The following is a 21,528-nucleotide window of genomic DNA, read 5'->3' on the forward strand; positions in this document are numbered from 1 at the left end:
AAAAGTAATGTTTCACTAATGAGTTGTCAAGCCATGAGCACTACACATACATAATATAAATCAACTACTAATTGAATGTTAATGTCATAGCCGTGGGATGTATTTACTCCATTGATATTTACATTTTTGTTGTAGGCCCACTCTGACTATAGGCCCATTTTACAGTGTGGCATTGAGCAACAGTGGTCTCTACTGTATACCGGTAGTTGGAGATCCCCATCTAGTGGTGAATATTTGCAATGGTAGCAAATTGGAACTTTATTTTATAACGTGTTAATGAATTAAATGAGCTAAACCCACTTATATAATTAAGAAGGTACATTCAGTTAAATAGAAAAGCACAACATGAAATGCAATAGAAACTTTTAATATTTATTTAGATAACTGACTGTACTTTACATATTTTACATACTGTTACAACTGTTGTAAACACTTGTACAAGCATTATGAGATAGACAGTTGTTACCATACCACATTCCATTGGCATCAATTAGATTACACTACTTATATCCATAGTATGCTTTGTGTTGAGGCAAGTCTTACAGCTATTTACACGGAACTGGATTCAACTAAAGTTCACACAATGGGGTCCCTACAGTTGATACATCAACTAAATAACATGTTAGTAGATATTTGTCCCCACATATTATAAACTTAGCAACCTGTCTCCACTCATGTTTATGTTCTGCCCAAAGTTGGGGCTAACTGACAAAAGGCACAGTGGGACAAACTGATTGGTACTGTAAAAGTATGGGAACACGTTTTCAGTGAATGTATCATTGAAGGTGTACAGAGTAGTGCTCTTAGTGGGATTGCAGAATGTCAGCTCCCCCTTGTCACAGTCCAGACGTGCTCTGATCACTGGTGGGCTCTCATCCAACTTGATCTGGATGTCTGCGTTTACGCATGTCCCACTAATATATCTGATGCTCCACAATCTACATTTTGAGTGACATGCTGCGCACAATGGACTCTTTGCCGACTCCCAGGGTCCAGTTATCACTTTATCCTACCTCTACATCCCAAAAATGTCTGCCTTTACTGTACCCTTCAGAACCCAACACTCCCATTTTAAGCCTCTCAGGATTTTCTGGAATGTTCTGCCTCTCCTCACTGTATGTCACAGTGGTCAGGTCACGAGTCAGTATGAGCCTTGCAGACGCTGTTTGGATCAATGGTCACTGAAGCTTTAAGGGGAAAGTTCATTGTACTTTTATATTGTACTTTAATACTGAAGTGTGTGGGTGTAATGGGAGATAAAACCATTTCAAATAACTATTGAAAAAATACATTTATTTCCAAAGTATTGTGGCCTTATTTGCTACAGTAAGATATTAAAAAACAACATTTGTGAAAAACATGGACTTTCTATAGTAAACGATCCGAAGCATCTTCTTCCAGACCTTGGATTTCAGAGATCCCACATGCTTGGCCATGTCAATGAATTCTCCGGACACTATCTCAGCATCTGCAGTGTCTGTTGCTGTGCTTTCGGCTCTATGGGAATAAGAAAACATCAGTGCTGTTGTAAATGGAGTGTAACATGTATTTAGTAGGGATGAAAGGGGACTTCATTTATGACATACCTATTAAGTAAGGCCTTGTAATTGTACAAAAGAAGGACATATTTCACTATGTTATATCAGATGACACTGAGATAATTGAGAAAAAACTCACAGAGAAATAACTAATTTACAGTTGTGAAATCATTCACCAGCAATTTCCGACCTGGTTGAGAACTTCAAGGCGTTATACGACATTTGACTGCAGACTAGCAGTGTGACACTTGCGTCTTTTGAACGAACATTCGTTTTTGCAGTGAGTTCATGAGCTCATGTTGGGAATTGACATCTTTGTTATTTAAAAAGTCTTTACCCTTACCGGAAGGAATGTGATATTGTCAACTTCCATTTCCTTGATCATTTGAATAGTCTCTATTAGGGTTGAAATCTGCTTGGTCAACGGCTCAGCTCTTTCTCGCATCACTTGACATTTCTGTTGCTCTTCCTTTCTCAGGGCAGCTGTCCTCGCTGTCTCTTCCTGTTCCGGGAACTGGTGGTGTCTTAAACTCCCCCCTCATCTGCTCCTCTCCACACTGGACTTGACCATAATGGACTTGACCAAACTTGAACACTGCTCAAATGTTTCTACATTTCAAAACTTATTTTTTTAAATGACAGATACCCGTATATGCTCCTCCCAGGTTGGATGGTACATCTTGGCTGTGTTCATGTTTTTTAATTCCTTCTTCAAAGTGGAACTCACACGCTGGAAATTAAATGAAAAGTGATTATTGTAAACATGGTAAATGTATGTTACACAGACCAGTTTTTTAATCCAGCCAGTCACTCTCTACTCAGTCACATAATGTGATTTAAATGATCAGTTCAAATAAAAGCAAAGGGAACAGATACTTTCACAAACTGACCTTCAAATCAGGCAGAGCCTCCTCAATGGGACAGCAGTCATGGCCTTTATGTTTCTTTGATGTGTGACAGACAACACAGATGAACGGCTTGTCATCAAAACAGAAGAGTTCCATGTTGCTGGCAATTGTCCTGAGATACTTTCTCCTTTTCACTCCCTCTCTGCAACGATTCTCAGAGACTCTTTAAGGCCAAACTTAGGCTAGGTTCATCAATAGAACACTCGTTCCTGCATACAGGACACAGCAGATTGTCCATATACTTCCAGTATTTCTATAGACACTCCTCACAGAAGCCATGGCTGCATTTGAGGACGACAAGGGTGATGTATATTTATTTTTTATTTAAACTTTATTTAACTAGGCAAGTCAGTTAAGAACACATTCTTATTTACAAAGACGGCCTACCAAAAGGCAAAAGGCCTCCTGCGGGGTTGGTTCTGCAGGTGAGGACCACAGACCACTTCTCAGTTCCTATGTTTTGGTCACTTTTGAATGCTGGCGGTGCTTTCACTCTAGTGGTAGCATGAGACGGAGTCTACAACCCACACAAGTGGCTCAGGTAGTGCAGCTCATCCAGAATGGCACATCAATGCGAGATGTGGCAAGAAGGTTTGCTGTGTCTGTCAGCGTAGTGTCCAGAGCAGGGAGGCGCTACCAGGAGACAGGCCAGTACATCAGGAAACGTGGAGGAGGCCGTAGGAGGGCAACAACCCAGCAGCAGGACCGCTACCTCCGCCTTTGTGCAAGGAGGAGCAGGAGGAGCACTGCCAGAGCCCTGCAAAATGACCTCCAGCAGGCCACAAATGTGCATGTGTCTGCTCAAATGGTCAGAAACAGACTCCATGAGGGTGGTATGAGGGCCCGACGTCCACAGGTGGGGGTTGTGCTTACAGCCCAACACTGTGCAGGACGTTTGGCATATGCCAGAGTACACCAAGATTGGCACATTTTCCACTGGCACCCTGTGCTCTTCACAGATGAAAGCAGGTTCACACTGAGCACATGTGACAGTTTGTGACAGTCTGGAGATGCCGTGGAGAACGTTTTGCTGCCTGCAACATCCTCCAGCAAGACCAGTTTGGCGGTGGGTCAGTCATGGTGTGGGGTGGCATTTCTTTGGGGGGCCGCACAGCCCTCCATGTCCTCGCCAGAGGTAGCCTGACTGCCATTAGGTACCGAGATGAGATCCTCAGACCCCTTGTGAGACCATATGCTGGTGTGGTTGGCCCTGGGTTCCTCCTAATGCAAGACAATGCTAGACCTCATGTGGCTGGAGTGTGTCAGCAGTTCCTGCAAGGGGAAGGCATTGATGCTATGGACTGGCCCGCCAGTTCCCCAGACCTGAATCCAATTGAGCACATCAGGGACATCATGTCTCGCTCCATCCACCAACGCTACGTTGCACCACAGACTGTCCAGGAGTTGCCGGTTTCTTTAGTCCAGGTCTGGGAGGAGATCCCTCAGGAGACCATCCGCCACCTCATCAGGAGCATGCCCAGGCGTTGTAGGGAGGTCATACAGGCATGTGGAGGCCACACACACTACTGAGCCTCATTTTGACTTGTTTTAAGGACATTACATCAAAGTTGGATCAGCCTGTAGTGTGGTTTTCCACTTTAATTTTGAGTGTGACTCCAAATCCAGACCTCCATGGGTTGATAAATTTGATTTCCATTGATAATTTGTTGTCAGCACATTCAGCACATGTCAGCACATTCAACTATGTAAAGAAAAAAGTATTTAATAAGAATATTTCATTCATTCAGATCTAGAATGTGTTATTTTAGTGTTCCCTTTATTTTTTTGAGCAGTGTATATATACAGTGCCTTGCGAAAGTATTCGGCCCCCTTGAACTTTGCGACCTTTTGCCACATTTCAGGCTTCAAACATAAAGATATAAAACTGTATTTTTTTGTGAAGAATCAACAACAAGTGGGACACAATCATGAAGTGGAACGACATTTATTGGATATTTCAAACTTTTTTAACAAATCAAAAACTGAAAAATTGGGCGTGCAAAATTATTCAGCCCCTTTACTTTCAGTGCAGCAAACTCTCTCCAGACAAGACAATGATCCAAAACATAAAGCAAAATCTACAATGGAATGGTTCAAAAATAAACATATCCAGGTGTTAGAATGGCCAAGTCAAAATCCAGACCTGAATCCAATCGAGAATCTGTGGAAAGAACTGAAAACTGCTGTTCACAAATGCTCTCCATCCAACCTCACTGAGCTCGAGCTGGAGGAATGGGAAAACATTTCAGTCTCTCGATGTGCAAAACTGATAGAGACATACCCCAAGCGACTTACAGCTGTAATCGCAGCAAAAGGTGGCGCTACAAAGTATTAACTTAAGGGGGCTGAATAATTTTGCACGCCCAATTTTTCAGTTTTTGATTTGTTAAAAAAGTTTGAAATATCCAATAAATAGATTTGCCTCGTGCCCCAGCTCACGTCTCAGTTACCTTAGTGAGGGGTCTCTTACAAAGGCGCAGTGGGCTTTTAAGACTGCCTATACTAAAGTATGGGAACAGCTTTTCAGTAAATGTGTGTTTGAAGGTGTACAGAGTATTGCTCATAGTGGGGTCGGAGAATGTGACCTCCCCCTTGTCACAGTCCAGACATACTCGGATCACTTGTGGGCATTCATCTACCTTGATCTCTTTGCGTGATTTCACACCTGCTTTGTATTTCCCATTAATATATCTGATGGTCCACAATCCACTCTCAGGATCCAGTTTTACTAGCTTCTTCCGCACAATGGACTCTTCGGCTACTCCCAGAGACCAGTTATCGCTGTCTCCTACCTCAACGTCCCAGAAATGTTTGCCTTTAATGAAGCCCTCAGACCCCAACACTCCTACATGAAACCTTTCAGGATTGTCTGGAAGACTCTGCTTTTCCTCACAGCACGTCACAGTGGTGAGGTCATCAGTGAGGATGAGCTTTGTGGACACTGTGTTTGGATCCATGGTTACAGGATCTAAGGAGATACAGATAAATCATTTCACAGAACTATTGAAAGATATATTCTGTTCACAAATGTTGGCGAATTGAATTGTGAAATACCCTGGACTTACTGTAGTCAACAATCTTAATCAGACTGTTCCAGACTTTGAACGTCAGACATCCAACATGCTTGGCCATGTCAATGAATGCTCCTGGCCCCATCTCAGCATTTGCAGCAGTGTCTGGAGGTGTGCACTCGGCTCTAGGGTAATAATTAAACTTTAGTGATTCCATTCAATGGAATGGAAAAGTATGGAGATAAAATAAAATGGGACTTACCTGATAAGTATGGCCTCGTAGTTCTATAAAAACAACAAGGACAAATGACACTGTTACAGTATGAGGTGGCTGTGAAATAAAAGTCCATAAACCTGTCAATCATTGTAAATATGCTTATTTGCCTCATAGCTTACAGGTGTGTCCATTGACAGTTGTGAAACAATTGTATTCACCACCAATTGACATAAATTAAATAATACTGGCCCACATACCTGCAGGAATGTGATATCATCAGTCTCCATGTCCTTTTTGATAACTCCAATAGTCTCAGAAAGCATTGAGATATTCTTGGTCAACTTCTCCATTCTTTCTCTCATCACTTCATATTTCAGCTGTTGTTCCTTTTTCAGAGCAGCTATCCTGGCAGCCTCTTCTTCTTCTAGGAACTGGTAAAATTTCTTAAACACCCCCCTTATCTGCTCCTCTCCAAGTTGGCCCTGGACCTACCATAGACAAGAAGGAAATTTAAAAGGATAGTTCACCCAAATGACAGATTTACATATTGGTTTCTATACCCTGAAGCAGTCTATGGACAAAGAATGACAGCAATCCATGTTTTGTTTTAGAATCACTGTGCAGCGATGCTCCCCATCCAACCTGACAGAGCTTGAGAGGATCTGCAGAGAAGAATGGGAGAAACTCCCCAAATACAGGCATGCCAAGCTTGTAGCGTAATACCCAATAAGACTTGAGGCTGTAATCGCTGCCAAAGGTGCTTCAACAAAGTACTGAGTGAAGGGTCTGAATACTGATGAGGGAAAAAAACTATTGAATTAATTTTAGAATAAGGCTGTAACGTAACAACATTTGTAAAAAGTCAAGGGGTCTGAATACTTTCCGAATGCACTGCATCTTTACTAGAAAGAATGTGTTACTGTGAACTACCATTAAGTGTTCCACACAGTTTTCCTCTTCCAGTTTGGCGGCGGTCATTTTTCCCAATTTGTTCTGCAAAGGAGCCTTGATTTCACTCTAGAATGACATAAGAAGTGAAATTTGTCAACCTTGCTAAACGTTTATGTAGATTAAACAAAACTGAGTCAGGCATTCATTGTACAGTACTCAGCTAGTCATGTCTTTATTCAGTCACAGAGGGATCCATTTTTCTTTAAACAAGGGCAAAGTTAACACATCAAATCACACAATTATCAGTTAAATAAAGGCAAACATGTTGAAATCTGTCTCACCTTCAAATCAGGCAGAGCCTCCTCAATGGGATAGCAGTCATGGCCTTTATGTTTCTTTGATGTGTGACAGACAACACAGATGAGCTGTTTGTCATCAAAACAGAAGAGTTTGAGTTTCTCTCCATGCAGCTGGCAGATATCCTGAGATCCTTTCTCCTTTTCAATTCCTCTCTGGAACGATTCACAGAGACTCTTTAAGGCCAAACTTTGGCTCGGTTCCTCAGGAGAACACTCTCTCCTGCATACAGGACACAGGAAAATCTCCAAGTCCTTCCAGTATTTCCGGAGACACTCCTCACAGAAGCTGTGGCTGCATTTGAGGACGACGGGGTTGCTGAATATGTCACAACACACAGGACAAGAGAGGTGTTCCTCCAGGAGAGACAAGCTGGCTTCCATTATTATTTATCACTCTGTGTGCTATTCTGTCTCGGTTAAGGCTAGAATCCATAAAGCAGGTTGACTGAGTTGTGTCTAAAGGGGCAGGTTATACTGGTTATAAAGACATGATACAGACTAAAACTCCACCCACAGTTACGTTTTCATATTCCAGGAAACTAAACCAAAACCAGAACTATCACATTTCCCTCTGCATCCTGGCAGAAACTGAGGTGTGTGTAGTGTACCAACCAGAAATAATGAGTGATATAACACACACTAGAGGGATATAAAACAACAATAAAAAATATGTTAAATCAAACAAGGACTTTACCACTAGATGTCTAGCCATTGCAAAGAGCAACGGTTATTACTGTGAAAAGCATTGCAAAGACTACATTGTAGACTGCTGGTGAAGATATGGCAGTATTGCTTAATAGTTTATAAGTATACAGACATGGTCACCCAATGAGATATGCTGTTATTTATGTAGTGTACTTTCAAATCTAGTCGGAAAATAGCCAATTTACTTTGAACCTGTCTTTCAACACACCAAGGTACATGTCATCTTACTAACAAACAATTCCCCAACTAAATGCTATTGCAGTCTTTCTCTCTCCTTGAGATGTTTCTACAACTTGATTGGAGTCCACCTGTGGTAAATTCAGTTGATTGGACATGATTTGTGAAGGCACAAACCTGTCTATATAAGGTCCCACAGTTGACAAGTCATGTCAGAGCAAAAACCAAGCCATGAGGTCGAAGGAATTGTCCGTAGAGCTCCGAGACAGGATTGTGTCGAGGCACAGATCTGGGGAAGGATACCAACACATTTCGGCAGCATTGAAGGTGCCCAAGAACACAGTGTCCTCCATCATTCTTAAATGGAAGAAGTTTGGAACCACCTAGACTCTTCCTAGAGCTGGCAACCTGGGCCAAACTGAGCAATCAGGGGAGAAGGGCCTTGGTCAGGGAGGTGATCAAGAACCCAATGGTCACTCTAAAGGAGATCCAGAGTTCATCTGTGGACATGGGCGAACCTTACAGAAGGACAACCATTTCTGCAGCACTCTACCAATCAGGCCTTTATGGTAGAGTGCCCAGACGGACGCCACTCTTCAGTAAAAGGCACATGACAGCCAGCTTGGAGTTTCCCAAAGGGCACCAAAAGGACTCTCAGACTATGAGAAACAAGATTCTCTGGTCTAATGAAACCAAAATTTAAATTCTTTGACCTGAATGCAAAGCGTCGCATCTGAGAAAACCTCGCACCATCCCTTTGGTGAAGATTGTTGGTGGCAGCATCATGCTGTGGGGATGTTTTTCAGCGGCAGGTACTGGGAGATTATTCCGGTTCGAGGGAAAGATGAACAGAGCATAGTACAGACAGATCCTTGATGAAAACCTGCTCCAGAGCGCTCCGGACCTGGGCGACGGTTCACCCTCCAACAGGACAACAACCCTAAGCACACAGCCAAGACAACGCAAGAGTGTCTCAATGTCCTTGAGTGGCCCAGCCAGAGCCCAGATATCAGTAAGTATCCAGACATTGCAATGAGCAAAACTACATTGTAGACTGTAACTTACTCCTGGTGAAGACATGGTAGTATTACTTAATAGTGTATATGTCAAGGCTGTGGGTAACTGGTGAAAGGAGTCAGGCGCAGGAGAGCTGAGATGCGTGGACAAGGTATTTAATTCAGGAAAACACCAGTACAAAACACAATACTATGGTGCTGGAAAAATACCGATACCACGAAATAAACTGGCGTAACAACAAAACCCGGCAACAATAATACCAGCCGTCAGATACAGCCTTATATTAAAACAAACACGCACACAAACATGGGAGAAACCAGAGGGTTAAATAATTAACATGTAATGGGGGAATTGAAGCCAGGTGTGTAGAAAACAAAGACAAAACAAATGGAAAATTAAAAGTGGATCGGTGATGGCTAGAAGGCCGGTGACGTCGACCGCCATACTCCGCCCGAACAAGGAGAGGGACCAACTTCGGCGGAAGTCGTGACAGTATAAGTATACAGACATGGTCATCCAATGAGATATGCTGTTATTACATGTACATCTAGATGAGAAATTGTCTTAAAGTAAATCCAATTTGTTTAAAATATGTGAGACACCAAGGGTTACTGTCATTTTATTAGCAAGCAATTCCAACAGCCTCAACTAAATATTGTCTCCCGTCTGTCTGTCTCTCACTCTCTAAGATGGAGAGTGGCAGGCAGGCGGCGCGATGGACGCAAGCTTAGTGATTATTTCACTCATACTGTCCACCATTCTTCCAGTTAGCCAGGCAACTTGGAGCCTTATCGGGGATCCAAGTTGATAGTACAGGGGACAGACTCTTTTCACGCAACTTCGATACAAAGTAATTTTCGTAGCAGGTTAGGAGAGCATTTTTGCTAACCCTAACCTAACCCTTTTCCTAACCTTAACTCAGTCTCCTAACCTGCTACGTTAGTTATCCAAATCTGCTGCGTAAATTCTAACCTACAGCGAAAAAGTCACTTCCTGATCGAAGTGGTGAAAATAGTGTTTCTCCACTGTACAGAATGTGAGTGTGCAGTGCACTTCCCAAGGGTCCTGGGGAGAGGAGAGGGTGCTGGTTCCCAGTGCCTAGTCCAAAATGTCCTCTTCCTCTTAAGCAGCACAGTATGACAGTGTGCTGATCACTGCCCAGCGTTGTATTCAAGTCCCTAACCTGGACTTGGGTACTACAACACTGGCACTGACTCCAAGTGTCCTGTGAGAGAACAGGGTGCTGGGGCCCAGTGTCTGCCCCAAAATGCTCTCCTGGTTCGATGTTAGGATCGATCAACTTGGCAATGTAAGTTGTGGTGGCTTGCTGGATCAAAGTGCAGGTTGATAGTGTTGAAATCGACTCCACCCACAATGACCAGCAGTTTCTATATGTCATTCTCATTATGGAGAGTTGCTAGGCAACAAAACCAAAACTTACAGTCACATTTCACTCTGCTTGCTCCAGACAGAAACTAAGGCTCTGACTCAGGGGTATATGCACAATATTACCAACCAGTGGAGGCTGCTGAGAGGAGGAACGACTCTTAATAATAGCTGGAATGGAGCGGATGTAATGGCATCAGACCATGTGTTTGATGTATTTGATACCATTCCACCTATTCCGCTCCAACCATTACCACGAGCCCATCCTCCCCAATTAAGGTGCCACCAACCTCCTGTGCTACCAACCCACATTATGACAATCTAACAGTCAGACAATAAGTATTGTCTTGTCAAACCAACTGGTATCTGTATATACAGTGAATATGCAGCTGTCACCTTTGTAATATCTATTAGGAAATATATTGTACAGACTAGAGTGACATAAAACAACAATAATACAACTTCTAATTAAACTAGTGAAGTACCTGCTGTACCTGTGTTGTCAGAACTGTACTTTACCACTAGATGTCAGTAAGTGTCCAGACATTGCAAAGAGAAACAGTTGTTACTGTGAAACACATTCCAAACTACGTACATTGTAGACTGTTACTTACTGCTGGTGAAGACATGGTAGTATTACTTAGTTGTGTATAAGTATACAAACAGGTCACCCAATGAGATATGCTGTTATTATGTGTTACATACTTTTAAATCTAGATGGAAAATGGTCCTAAAGTAAATCCAATTTGCTTCAAATATGTCAGACACCAAGGGTTACTATCATTTTATTAGCAAGCAATTTCAACAGCCTCAACTAAATATTGTCCTCTCTCTCTCTCTCTCTCTCTCTCTCTCTCTCTGTCTCTCTGTCTGTGTGTGTGTGTGTGTGGTTGGAGACAGGTGTGCTGGAGTCGGAGCAGGTCCCTACCAGCTGCAACTCATCTCATAAATCAAGACCTCTACATACTCACTCCTGCCACCTCAGTTACCGCTCTCTCTGGCTCCTGGCTCCTGTCTCCTGTTCCACATCTCACCACCAACCACCTTGCTCTGGATATCACTCACCACCATTACCTTGGATTCCCCTCAGGACCTGTTCACCTGTTCTACTCAGCCAACTCCAACCTCACTCTATACTCATGGTTTTTGCAACTCATCTGAGCTACCCCGGTTCTGCACTCCCCATTTCTCTGTGTTCAATTCATCCCGGCTTCCTCTTCTGAGTCCGCTCTTGTGTTCCCCCCCTTCGCTCATCGTAACACTTGGAGACTCATTGGGGCTCCAAGTTGATAGTACAGGGGACAGACTCTTTACACGCAACTTCGAAACGAAGTGATTTTCGTAGCAGGTTAGGAGAGTCTTTTTGCTAACCTTAACCCCTTTTCTAACCTTATACCTCAGTCTCCTAACCTGCTACATTAATTCTCTCAACCTGCTGTGTAAGTTCTCCTAACCTGCAGCAAAAAATTCACTTCCTGATCGAGGTGGTGAAAAGAGTGTTTCTCCACAGTACAGAGTGTGAGTGTGCAGTGCACTTCCCAAGGGTCCTGGGGAGAGGAGAGGTTGCTGGTTCCCCGTGCCTGTCCCTAAATGTCATCTTCCTCTTAAGCTGACAGCACAGTATGACAGTGTGCTGATCCCTGCCCAGCGTTGTAGTCAAGTCTCTAACCTGGACTCGGGTACTACAATTCTGGCACTGCTCCCAAGTGTCCTGTGAGAGAACAGGGTACTGGGGCCCAGTGTCTGCCCCAAAATGCTCTCCTCTTGATTCGATGTTAGAATCGATCAACTTGGCAATGTAAGTTGTGGTGGCTTGCTGGATCAAAGTGCAGGTTGATAGTGTTGAAATGGCCTCCACCCACAATGACCAGCAGTTTCTATGTCGTTCCCATTATGGAGAGTTGCTAGGCAACAAAACCAAAACTTCACTCTGCCTGCTCCCGACAGAAACTAAGGCTCTGGCTCAGGGGTGTATGCACAATATTACCAACCAATGGAGGCTGCTGAGGGGAGGACGGCTCTTAATAATACCTGGAAGGGAGCGGATGTAATGGCATTAAACCATGTATTTGAAACCATTCCACCTATTCTGCTCCAGTCATTACCACGAGCCCTTCCTCCCCAATTAAGGTGTCACCAACCTCCTGTGCTACCAACCCACATTATGACAATCTAACAGTCAGACAAGTCTTGTCAAACCAACTGGTATCCGTATATACAGTGACTATGCAGCTGTCACCTTTGTAATATCTATTAGGAAATATATTGTACAGACTAGAGTGACATAAAACAACAATAATAAAACATCTAATTAAACTAGTGAAGTACCTGGTGTACCTGTGTTGTCAGAACTGTACTTTACCACTAGATGTCAGTAAGTGTCCAGACATTGCAAAGAGAAACAGTTGTTACTGTGAAACATTGAAAAACTACATTGTAGACTGTTACTTACTGCTGGTGAAGACATGGTAGTATTACTTAATAGTGTATAAGTATACAGACATGGTCATCCAATGAAATATGATGTTATCACATCTATCATACTTTTAAATCAAGATGAAAAATTGTCCTAAAGTTAATCCAATTTGCTTCAAATATGTGAGACACCAAGGGTTACTGTCATTTTATTAGCAAGCAATTTCAACAGCCTCAACTAAATATTGTCTCTCTCTCTCTCTCTCAGATGGAGAGTGGCAGGGAGGCGGTGCGACGGACGCAGGCTTAGGGATTCATTATTTCTCTCATACCGTTCAATGTTTTCCCAGGTAGCCAGGCAACTAGGAGCCTCATTGGGTCTGAGAATAGCTGTCAATCCCTCTAGGTTCTAATGAGCTTTGGCAGTTTGACATGCAGTGTTCCCTCTTACTATCCTCCCTGGGACTCGTCTCAGTGACGGATGCCTTCTGGAGAGTATCAGGACCCCTCCACCAGTCTCACACCTCTATCAGGGTGTTACAGAGCTGATAGTACATAGGACAGACTCTTTTCATACCCCTTGGATACAAAGGGATTTTCGTAGCAGGTTAAGACAGGATTTCTGTCTCCTAACCTGCTACATTAATTACCCTAACCTGCTGCGTAAGTTCTTCTAACCTGCAGCGAAAAAGTCATTTCCTGATCAAAGTGGTGAAAAGAGTGTTTCTCCACGGTACAAAGTGTGAGTGTGCGGTGCACTTCCGCCAAGGATCCTGGGGAGAGGAGAGGTTCCTGGTTCCCCGTGCCTGTCCCAAAAAGTCCTCTTCCTCTTAAGCTGACAGCACAGTATGACAGTGTGCTGAGCACTGCCCAGCGTTGTAGTCAAGTCCCGAACCTGGACTTGGGTGCTACAGCACTGGCACTGCTCCCAAGTGTCCTGGGAGAGAACAGGGTGCTGGGGCCCAGTGTCTGTCCCTAAATGCCCACCTCGTCTTGGTTCGATGTCTCAATGCCACTCTGCTGTCTCCTTCCTGTAGCTTGTCCTCTGGAGAGACAGAAGGTATTGATGCCGATGGCTCTGAGCGCATATTAAATGTTGTTATCAATATAGTATAATGGTGTCACATTTATTGCAGCCTCGTGTAAAACGATTCAATAGGCTATTAATCTGCTGTGCTACGCAGTAATGGTGGACGGTAACTAGTGAGAAGAGGGACCATTAGTTATTAGGGTGCTTATGGACTGAAGAGAGCAAAGTGTAGAGGGGAAGGAAGAGCGAGAGAGATGGAGATGGAGGGAGAGAGGGAGAGAAGGAGGGAGAGAGCTCCTCAAATGATCACAGTGAATAACTACCAACGGAACAGGCCTGTAGAGTAGTCCTTGGGTAAATAGTGGAAGACATTAGCAGATGAATATCCTCAAGTTGAAACACAACTGTAATTGTTACAGCCCCGAGATGGAAGAAGACCATGGTGCTTGGTCTGTATGTCATGCTTTATCAATATTTCCTATTCAGAAAGAAATTGTTGTGTGACGTGTCGACCAATCATTTCCATTCCCTTCACGTTCTGAGTAGTAGAGGACCACGAGCGCCAAAGGAAATAAACCTCAAGCACATCCATTTAATCAGAGGAGAATTTCATTTCTGCTTTTCACATATGAATTGAGGCCTCCGTATAAATTGGATGAAATGCACAATATCACCAGACTGGCCAGGCTGGCTGCTTACCAAGTACCAGTTACCTTTTCGGTCATATTGATTATTTTCTCCCTTCTCTGTATTGGTGGAGGAACTCTTGACAACAATCTCAGACAGACATGAAACCAATGGAGAAAAAAACCCAAGGAAAAAATATTCAGTTTAGAAAGTTTCCCCAGAAGCCATTTTATGTATGGATTCTTACTCAGAGGCCAAATGTGTGTTGACCACTGGAATACACACACACACACACACACACACACACACACACACACACACACACACACACACACACACACACACACACACACTCACACGTCTTGCCCACGGCTTGCATGGGGACGAATGAGAAGTGAGGTCAATCTTATTTGGAGAGAATGGTGAGAAGCCTGGGACTCAGACTCCATCCTCCTTTGGGCTCTGGAAGGTCGCCAGGCCTCACATTCCAGATCTCCAGGATTCACTGGAAGCCCAGCTGTTATTGGGTGTGCAGCCCTGCATACCTCCACCTCCAGCTCTGCAAATAGAGTTTAAAGGAGCAACATCAATTCAATAACCCACACCTGATGGGACAATACAGCACACCCACTCTCCCCTCCCCAATCTCATTCTTCTTTTCATTTTTTATTCCCAAGCTTTCCTTTAAACTCTAGCTGAGCGAGAGAGTGATTACAAGGTTGTCAAATCGTTCTTAGTTTTTTCTCTGGCTTCGTGATGGTGCGAGCAAGGAAAGCGCTCCTGGTGTAAGGAAGGTTTTCACAATCACCTTCCTGAAATTGTGTTTCATGTTATGGATTTTTTTTATTTCATCAATGTCCTGAAATGGTGACTGAGGACAATTATGGAAACACCCACTCTGGAGAGATAAGAAACGATACAATGTGATTCAGATCACAGACGCAGGCACTACATCACATCACGTAGACATCTCCAGACTACGGTGTTTAGGGTAGCATCCATTCTATTAGGGCTGATCTGAAAGGTTGGTGCCAAACCAATGTCACAGATTGACCGTCTCCAAGTAGGTCACATGGCATACAGTGCAGAAATGGTAATTGTCAATGGTGAAGGGCCTAATCCACTGTGGTTTGCTGGGATAGGCTCTAAGCTCTGGGCCGCACAGTGAAGAGAAGAGGACCAGCTTCACACCACAGGCAGATAAGGAGGTAGTAGCTAGAGGAAACTGGGAGTCTTTTTAGAGCCAAGATGGATGGTTGTGATGCTCCATCATGGCACAACGGGGCCTCTGTCCCAATGATAGGGGATATTAAGAGCTGCCCTGGGAGAAAGGATCCTGCCCTCATTAACTGTGTGCTAGCGGGGCATATACAAGATGGGAATGGTTATAAGGCGCTATATAATCCTCCATTGACCTCTACCAGCTACGTGCATCCGTCTCAGAGCTGGAGTTCAGGGACACATCCGTTGCGGCTGGCTGGAAATAACGTGACTTGTGTGGGGTTGATTCATGACAGGATGGGGTCCTTGGAGACAGTGGATAGTAGATGGTGCCGTACAGTAACAATACATGTACCTTCCTCTGAGACATCACTGTTATATGTGATTACATTGAGAGTAAGAGATGACGTGAGGCCTCTGTATATGTTGTTTTCCCATCCTGATCATGGGGGGGGATTTAATTAATAAAACCTCTTTGCTTGCAGGAAGCGATTGTTACCGTTTAGAATTTGACAGTTTCCATGGGACCGAGAATGCAAATAATCCTTTAATCTTAGCAGTCGGTCACAGCCTCACAGCCGCCCTCCTGCATCCCTCATCACATTACAACTCACACAACTCACATTGGTCCCAGCAACCCTTTGTCCCATGTCAAATGCTTCAGGCTCGTAGCCATTGTGGGGTTCTAATGCTTTTTATTAGTAATTTCTTAGTGGTTTTAAATTTGATCAGTTGGTGCGCTGGCCTCCTACTGAGGGGAGATGGCAGAGAAAGTAACATTCAGTAAATTAGCTCCCCAAAGTGCATCAGCCCAGTCTTTAAGCACTGACCCGTCATACTAGTGTGTTAGCGTAGGAAATCCCAGGATACTTTGAGCTGCTGAGGGCAGAGAAAGTACCATTCAGTAAACAATGAGGAAGTAGAAGGTTGGAGTGAGTCATCAGGGAGTTTTAACCTATAGATAACGAGGATTAGGCATGCAGGTGACATAACAGGTGCGTCACTGTGGTGCCCTGGTATAACCGACAGTTACTCATAGCTCAAGTCCATTTAGAGTTTCAGTCATCAGTGTACAGTAGCCTACATCCTCTTTGTCATGCAAGGAGCCAAAGTGGAGCTGATGAATGAAACGGGATGCCGTCACTCATGGCAACCAGCCTGTCCCCTTACTCCTTCTCTGTGGGTGGACGCTGGACAGACATGGTCCTGTTGCCAAGCTACGGCAGGGGAATGCATCGCTTCGTTGTGTCATTTAACAACCGTGCGGATGATGTCCCTAGTTTTGTACCTTATTCATCTGACATTTCTACCGAGGGGGACCGGGGATGTGTCTCTGAATGACTTGCAGAACTGCTGCCAATAAATGTCAACTCTAAGACCTAATGATTTTTAGTCGTTGACATGTTTTAATGTGTCCATAAAAGTAGCGAGGAACCAGTCCATTAAAGAGTAGATGGCAGAGAGTGGAGAGAAACTAATAAGGTCTATTTTTTATCACACAGTGCCTTTCAGAGGGACATAAATTGAGTTTTCGAGGAAGTTAGAAGGCTTCGTAATAATTGTATTTGAGGAAAAGGACAAGAAAATAGAATTGGGGCTATAGTCTTAAATCTAGGTTTGTAGTCCCTCATTCTCTTGCTCATAACAGACCATCGACCATCCAGCATGTGACGGCTCCAGTCTGTGACTGTCACAGATGGAAGATGCCGAAGTACCTACACATCAGGTGTGTATTCATGTGTCTGCACCGTTCATAAAACAACAAAGTCCCCTTTCATCATTCTAATAGGGTTGTTATCAAAGATAGTCTCCTATTTTACCCTCTGCAACGTGATAAACGACAGACATAATCTGACCGCCATCTGTATCGACTGGGGCTGGGACTGGAGGAGTGGACTGGCCCTGAGAGGAGAAGAGATAGGAGAGGCGGGTTGTTGTTTAAAATAGTAGCAGTGCAATCAACCATTGATCTGGGGGGGAAGGGGGGGGGGGGGAAGCGGGAGCCCGCCCTGCAGCAGCTCAAATTAATGCTAGGGTTTACATTTTGAGAAACAATGATGTATGAACCGATGCGGAGAGACGGGGGACACGAAGCGAGATAATTGTTTTGTTGGTGTCCATGGTGCCCAGAGAAGGTCATGCGTTATTGAGTGTTTGGCAGCATTTTTATCCATAACCATACTTGAAACACAAAACTATGGATAATGGCACTGTTGAGTCTAGCGATCGCCGGAATCGTATATTTTACGAGTCTTCAACGCGGCCCATTAAGATGCAAAATACATTTCTCCATTCAAGGTGACAAAAAAACCTGTCCATTAGCCAAGAGGAATTGGAGGCTGTTATATTTCTAATGCAATACTATTGAGTGAGAGTAAAATATACATATGCAATGGTTTACAGAAACGGTAGTAGGCCCTATAGGTGTCAGGTAAGTGGCATTCCATTTGTAGTTATGGACATCAGAGGATGATGTTTCATTGCTGTGAGGCAGCTCTGAATGATGCAGTTGACTGCTACTCAGACAGTGGAGCAGAGAGGGAGGTGACATGATCATCGTGACAACAGTGATGCAAATCTCTTTGGGTTATCAGTGCCTGTAGAGAGAGGACTGTTGCAACCGCTCTCTCTGTCTCTGCCTAGCCCTGGTCCCAGATCTGTTTGTGCTCTATAGCCAACTCCTATGGTTGTTGATATGCCAGGTGTTGCAAGCATAGCAGGCATAACAACCACCATAGTAGGCTACACAGCACAAACAGATGTGGCACCAGGCTAGTCTCTGACACACATAGTGACCTCCCTCTCTGATAGAGTCTTGTCACTTGCAGGGTGATTGATGTATGGCGTCCGCTGGGAGGATGGTGAGATGGTTGTTTGCCGTCAGACACAGACCCTTGTGATGGGTTTTTGTGTGGGGTGTAAAGGTCAACGCGGTGTGGAACTCCCCTGCCCAGAGCAGACCTCATCTCAACCTCATTAGAGAAGAGCACAGAACCGCCAGCACCAGACGACCTCATCTGTATGCTAACAGACTAATAAACATGTCAATGTGTCTGGAACGCTGCCCTGTCTGACCCCCAGTATGCAAAAATCACTTATTAAAGCTGTTACTGAACACAAACAGTGTATCATTCTAACAACACCTGCAGATTGAAAACCAGAGGAAGAAAGGCGTAGTGAAATCAAAATGGCCGCCCTCTTTGACCACGGGTGACCCCACTGAAATTTGATGGGAACACGTCAAGTTCCAGTATCCTGCTATTAACTCTAGTAATAATACTAAATATATTAATAACAGTAGTTCCAGTATCCTGCACGGATATTAACTCTAGTAATAATACTAGATATATTAATAACAGTAGTTCCAGTATCCTGCACGGATATTAACTCTAGTAATAATACTAGATATATTAATAACAGTAGTTCCAGTATCCTGCACGGATATTAACTCTAGTAATAATACTAGATATATTAATAACAGTAGTTCCAGTATCCTGCACGGATATTAACTCTAGTAATAATACTAGATATATTAATAACAGTAGTTCCAGTATCCTGCTATTACCTCTAGTAATAATACTAGATATATTAATAACAGTAGTTCCAGTATCCTGCTATTAACTCTAGTAATAATACTAGATATATTAATAACAGTAGTTACAGTATCCTGCTATTAACTCTAGTAATAATACTAGATATATTAATAACAGTAGTTCCAGTATCCTGCACGGATATTAACTCTAGTAATAATACTAGATATATTAATAACAGTAGTTCCAGTATCCTGCTATTAACTCTAGTAATAATACTAGATTTATTAATAACAGTAGTTACAGTAGTAATAATACTAGATATATTAATAACAGTAGTTCCAGTATCCTGCACGGATATTAACTCTAGTAATAATACTAGATATATTAATAACAGTAGTTCCAGTATCCTGCACGGATATTAACTCTAGTAATAATACTAGATATATTAATAACAGTAGTTCCAGTATCCTGCACGGATATTAACTCTAGTAATAATACTAGATATATTAATAACAGTAGTTCCAGTAGTAATAATACTAGATATATTAATAACAGTAGTTCCAGTATCCTGCTATTAACTCTAGTAATAATACTAGATATATTAATAACAGTAGTTACAGTATATTTCAGCCCTGAGAGAAGTTTCAAATGAAATGAAATAAAGCAACTCTGTGGTACTTCATTCTCATCAAACTGGGGATTAAAGCTAAATCTGCCTTTATTTAGTTCTATTGTACAATAATGTGTAATCTTTACAATATTCCATATTGCCATGGAAATTAATGCACACCCAGCACACTTCAAAGCGTTCAAATTTGAGTTGTGAATAGATTGTCATTAATAATCGAAATGAGCTCTGAATATTGTGATCAAAGTTAAAATCCGTGTTTAAAGGGTTCCCTTTTTATTGTCCGTAATTACAGTGGATTATGTGGGATTAGCTGGGAAGCAGTGCCATTAGATTAGAGATTATATCACTCACTCTGACGTCCCAGGTTGTTTCATAACCTTTGTTTTTCTTTGTCCTACCAGAGGTGTTCTGAGTGATGACATCACTCACCAGATGCTATACATCCACCTCCATACATGTACCTATAGATAACACAACTACAGAGATAGGATCTTAATTTGATCCCTCTTCTGTTGCTGAGAATTTTCCTCAGCCGCCGGATATGCAGATGAGCTTCTGTGATTTTCATTAATTCACTGAAAACTCACACTAACACATGGTTATATTAACAGTATTGTACTTTTCCTGTGTCCTACTTTTTTGTCCAGCTAATAGTTTAACCACCGATCAAGCAACAATATTGACTATAATTTCCAATCCTGTTGCTGAAGGAATATTTTGCTGTGACAATATACATCACCGTTCAAAAGTTGAGTCACTTAGAAATGTCCTTGTTTTTGAAAGAAAATCACAGTTTTTGTCCATAAAAATAGCATCAAATTGATCAGAAATACAGTGTAGACATTGTTAATGTTGTAAATGACTATTGTAGCTGGAAATGGCTGATTTTTAATGGAATATCTACATAGGCGTACAGAGGCCCATTATCAGCAACCATCACTCCTGTGTTCCAATGGCACGTTGTGTTAGCTAATCCAAGTTTATCATTTTAAAAGGCTAATTGATCATTAGAAAACCCTTTTGCAATTATGTTAGCACACCTGAAAACTGTTGTTTTGATTAAAGAAGCAATAAAACTGTTATTCTTTAGACTAGTTGAGTATCTGGAGCATCAGCATTTGTGGGTTCGATTAGAGGCTCAAAATGGCCAGAAACAAAGGACTTTCTTCTGAAACGCATCAGTCTATTCTTGTTCTGAGAAATTAAGGCTATTCCATGCGTGAAATTGCCAAGAAACTGAAGATCTGGTACAACGCTGTGTACTGCTCCCTTCACAGAACAGCGCAAACTGGCTCTAAACAGCATAGAAAGAGGAGTGCACAACTGAGCGAGAGGACAAGTACATTAGAGTGTCTGGTTTGAGAAACAGATGCCTCACAAGTCCTCAACTGGCAGCTTCATTAAATAGTACCCTCAAAACACCAGTCTCAAAGTCAGCAATGAAGAGGACTCTGGGATGCTGGCCTTCCAGGCAGAGTTCCTCTGTCCGTGTCTGTGTTATTTTGCCCATCTTAATCTTTTATTTTTATTGGCCAGTCTGAGATATGGATTTTTCTTTGAAACTCTCCCTAGAAGGCCAGCATCCCGGAGTCGCCTCTTCACTGTTGGCGTTGAGACTGGTGTTTTGTGGGTACTATTTAATGAAGCTGCTTCTTTCATCCGAACAACAGTTTTCAACAGTTTTCAGCTGTGCTAACATAATTCCAAAAGGGGTTTCTAATGATAAATTTGCCTTTTAAAATGATAAACTTGGATTAGCTGACACAACGTGCCATTGGAACACAGGAGTGATGGTTGCTGATAATGGGCCTCTGTACCCTATGTAGATATTCCATAAAAAATATGCAGTTTTCAGCTACAAT

General features: G+C 42.8%; 1 protein-coding gene and 1 long non-coding RNA gene across 2 annotated transcripts; both read right to left on the reverse strand.

Annotated features, from left to right (window-relative positions):
* Positions 1–386: 386 nt before the first annotated feature.
* Positions 387–2,845, reverse strand: LOC116355028 (uncharacterized). The gene is made up of 3 exons (XR_004204256.1): positions 2,429–2,845; positions 1,882–2,268; positions 387–1,497 (listed from the first exon to the last, which is right to left on the reverse strand). It is a non-coding gene; the product is annotated as an uncharacterized LOC116355028 (long non-coding RNA).
* A 1,966-nt stretch (positions 2,846–4,811) lies between these two features.
* On the reverse strand, positions 4,812–7,518 carry LOC109896585 (zinc-binding protein A33). The gene is made up of 6 exons (XM_020490860.2): positions 6,907–7,518; positions 6,605–6,691; positions 5,932–6,162; positions 5,720–5,742; positions 5,512–5,642; positions 4,812–5,414 (listed from the first exon to the last, which is right to left on the reverse strand). The coding sequence occupies exons 1-6, from the start codon at positions 7,303–7,305 to the stop codon at positions 4,882–4,884; spliced, it is 1,404 nt and encodes a 467-aa protein (XP_020346449.1). The 5' UTR covers positions 7,306–7,518; the 3' UTR covers positions 4,812–4,881.
* Positions 7,519–21,528: the final 14,010 nt, after the last annotated feature.

Source organism: Oncorhynchus kisutch, linkage group LG19, assembly GCF_002021735.2.
Source record: "Oncorhynchus kisutch isolate 150728-3 linkage group LG19, Okis_V2, whole genome shotgun sequence".
NCBI lineage: Eukaryota > Metazoa > Chordata > Actinopteri > Salmoniformes > Salmonidae > Oncorhynchus > Oncorhynchus kisutch.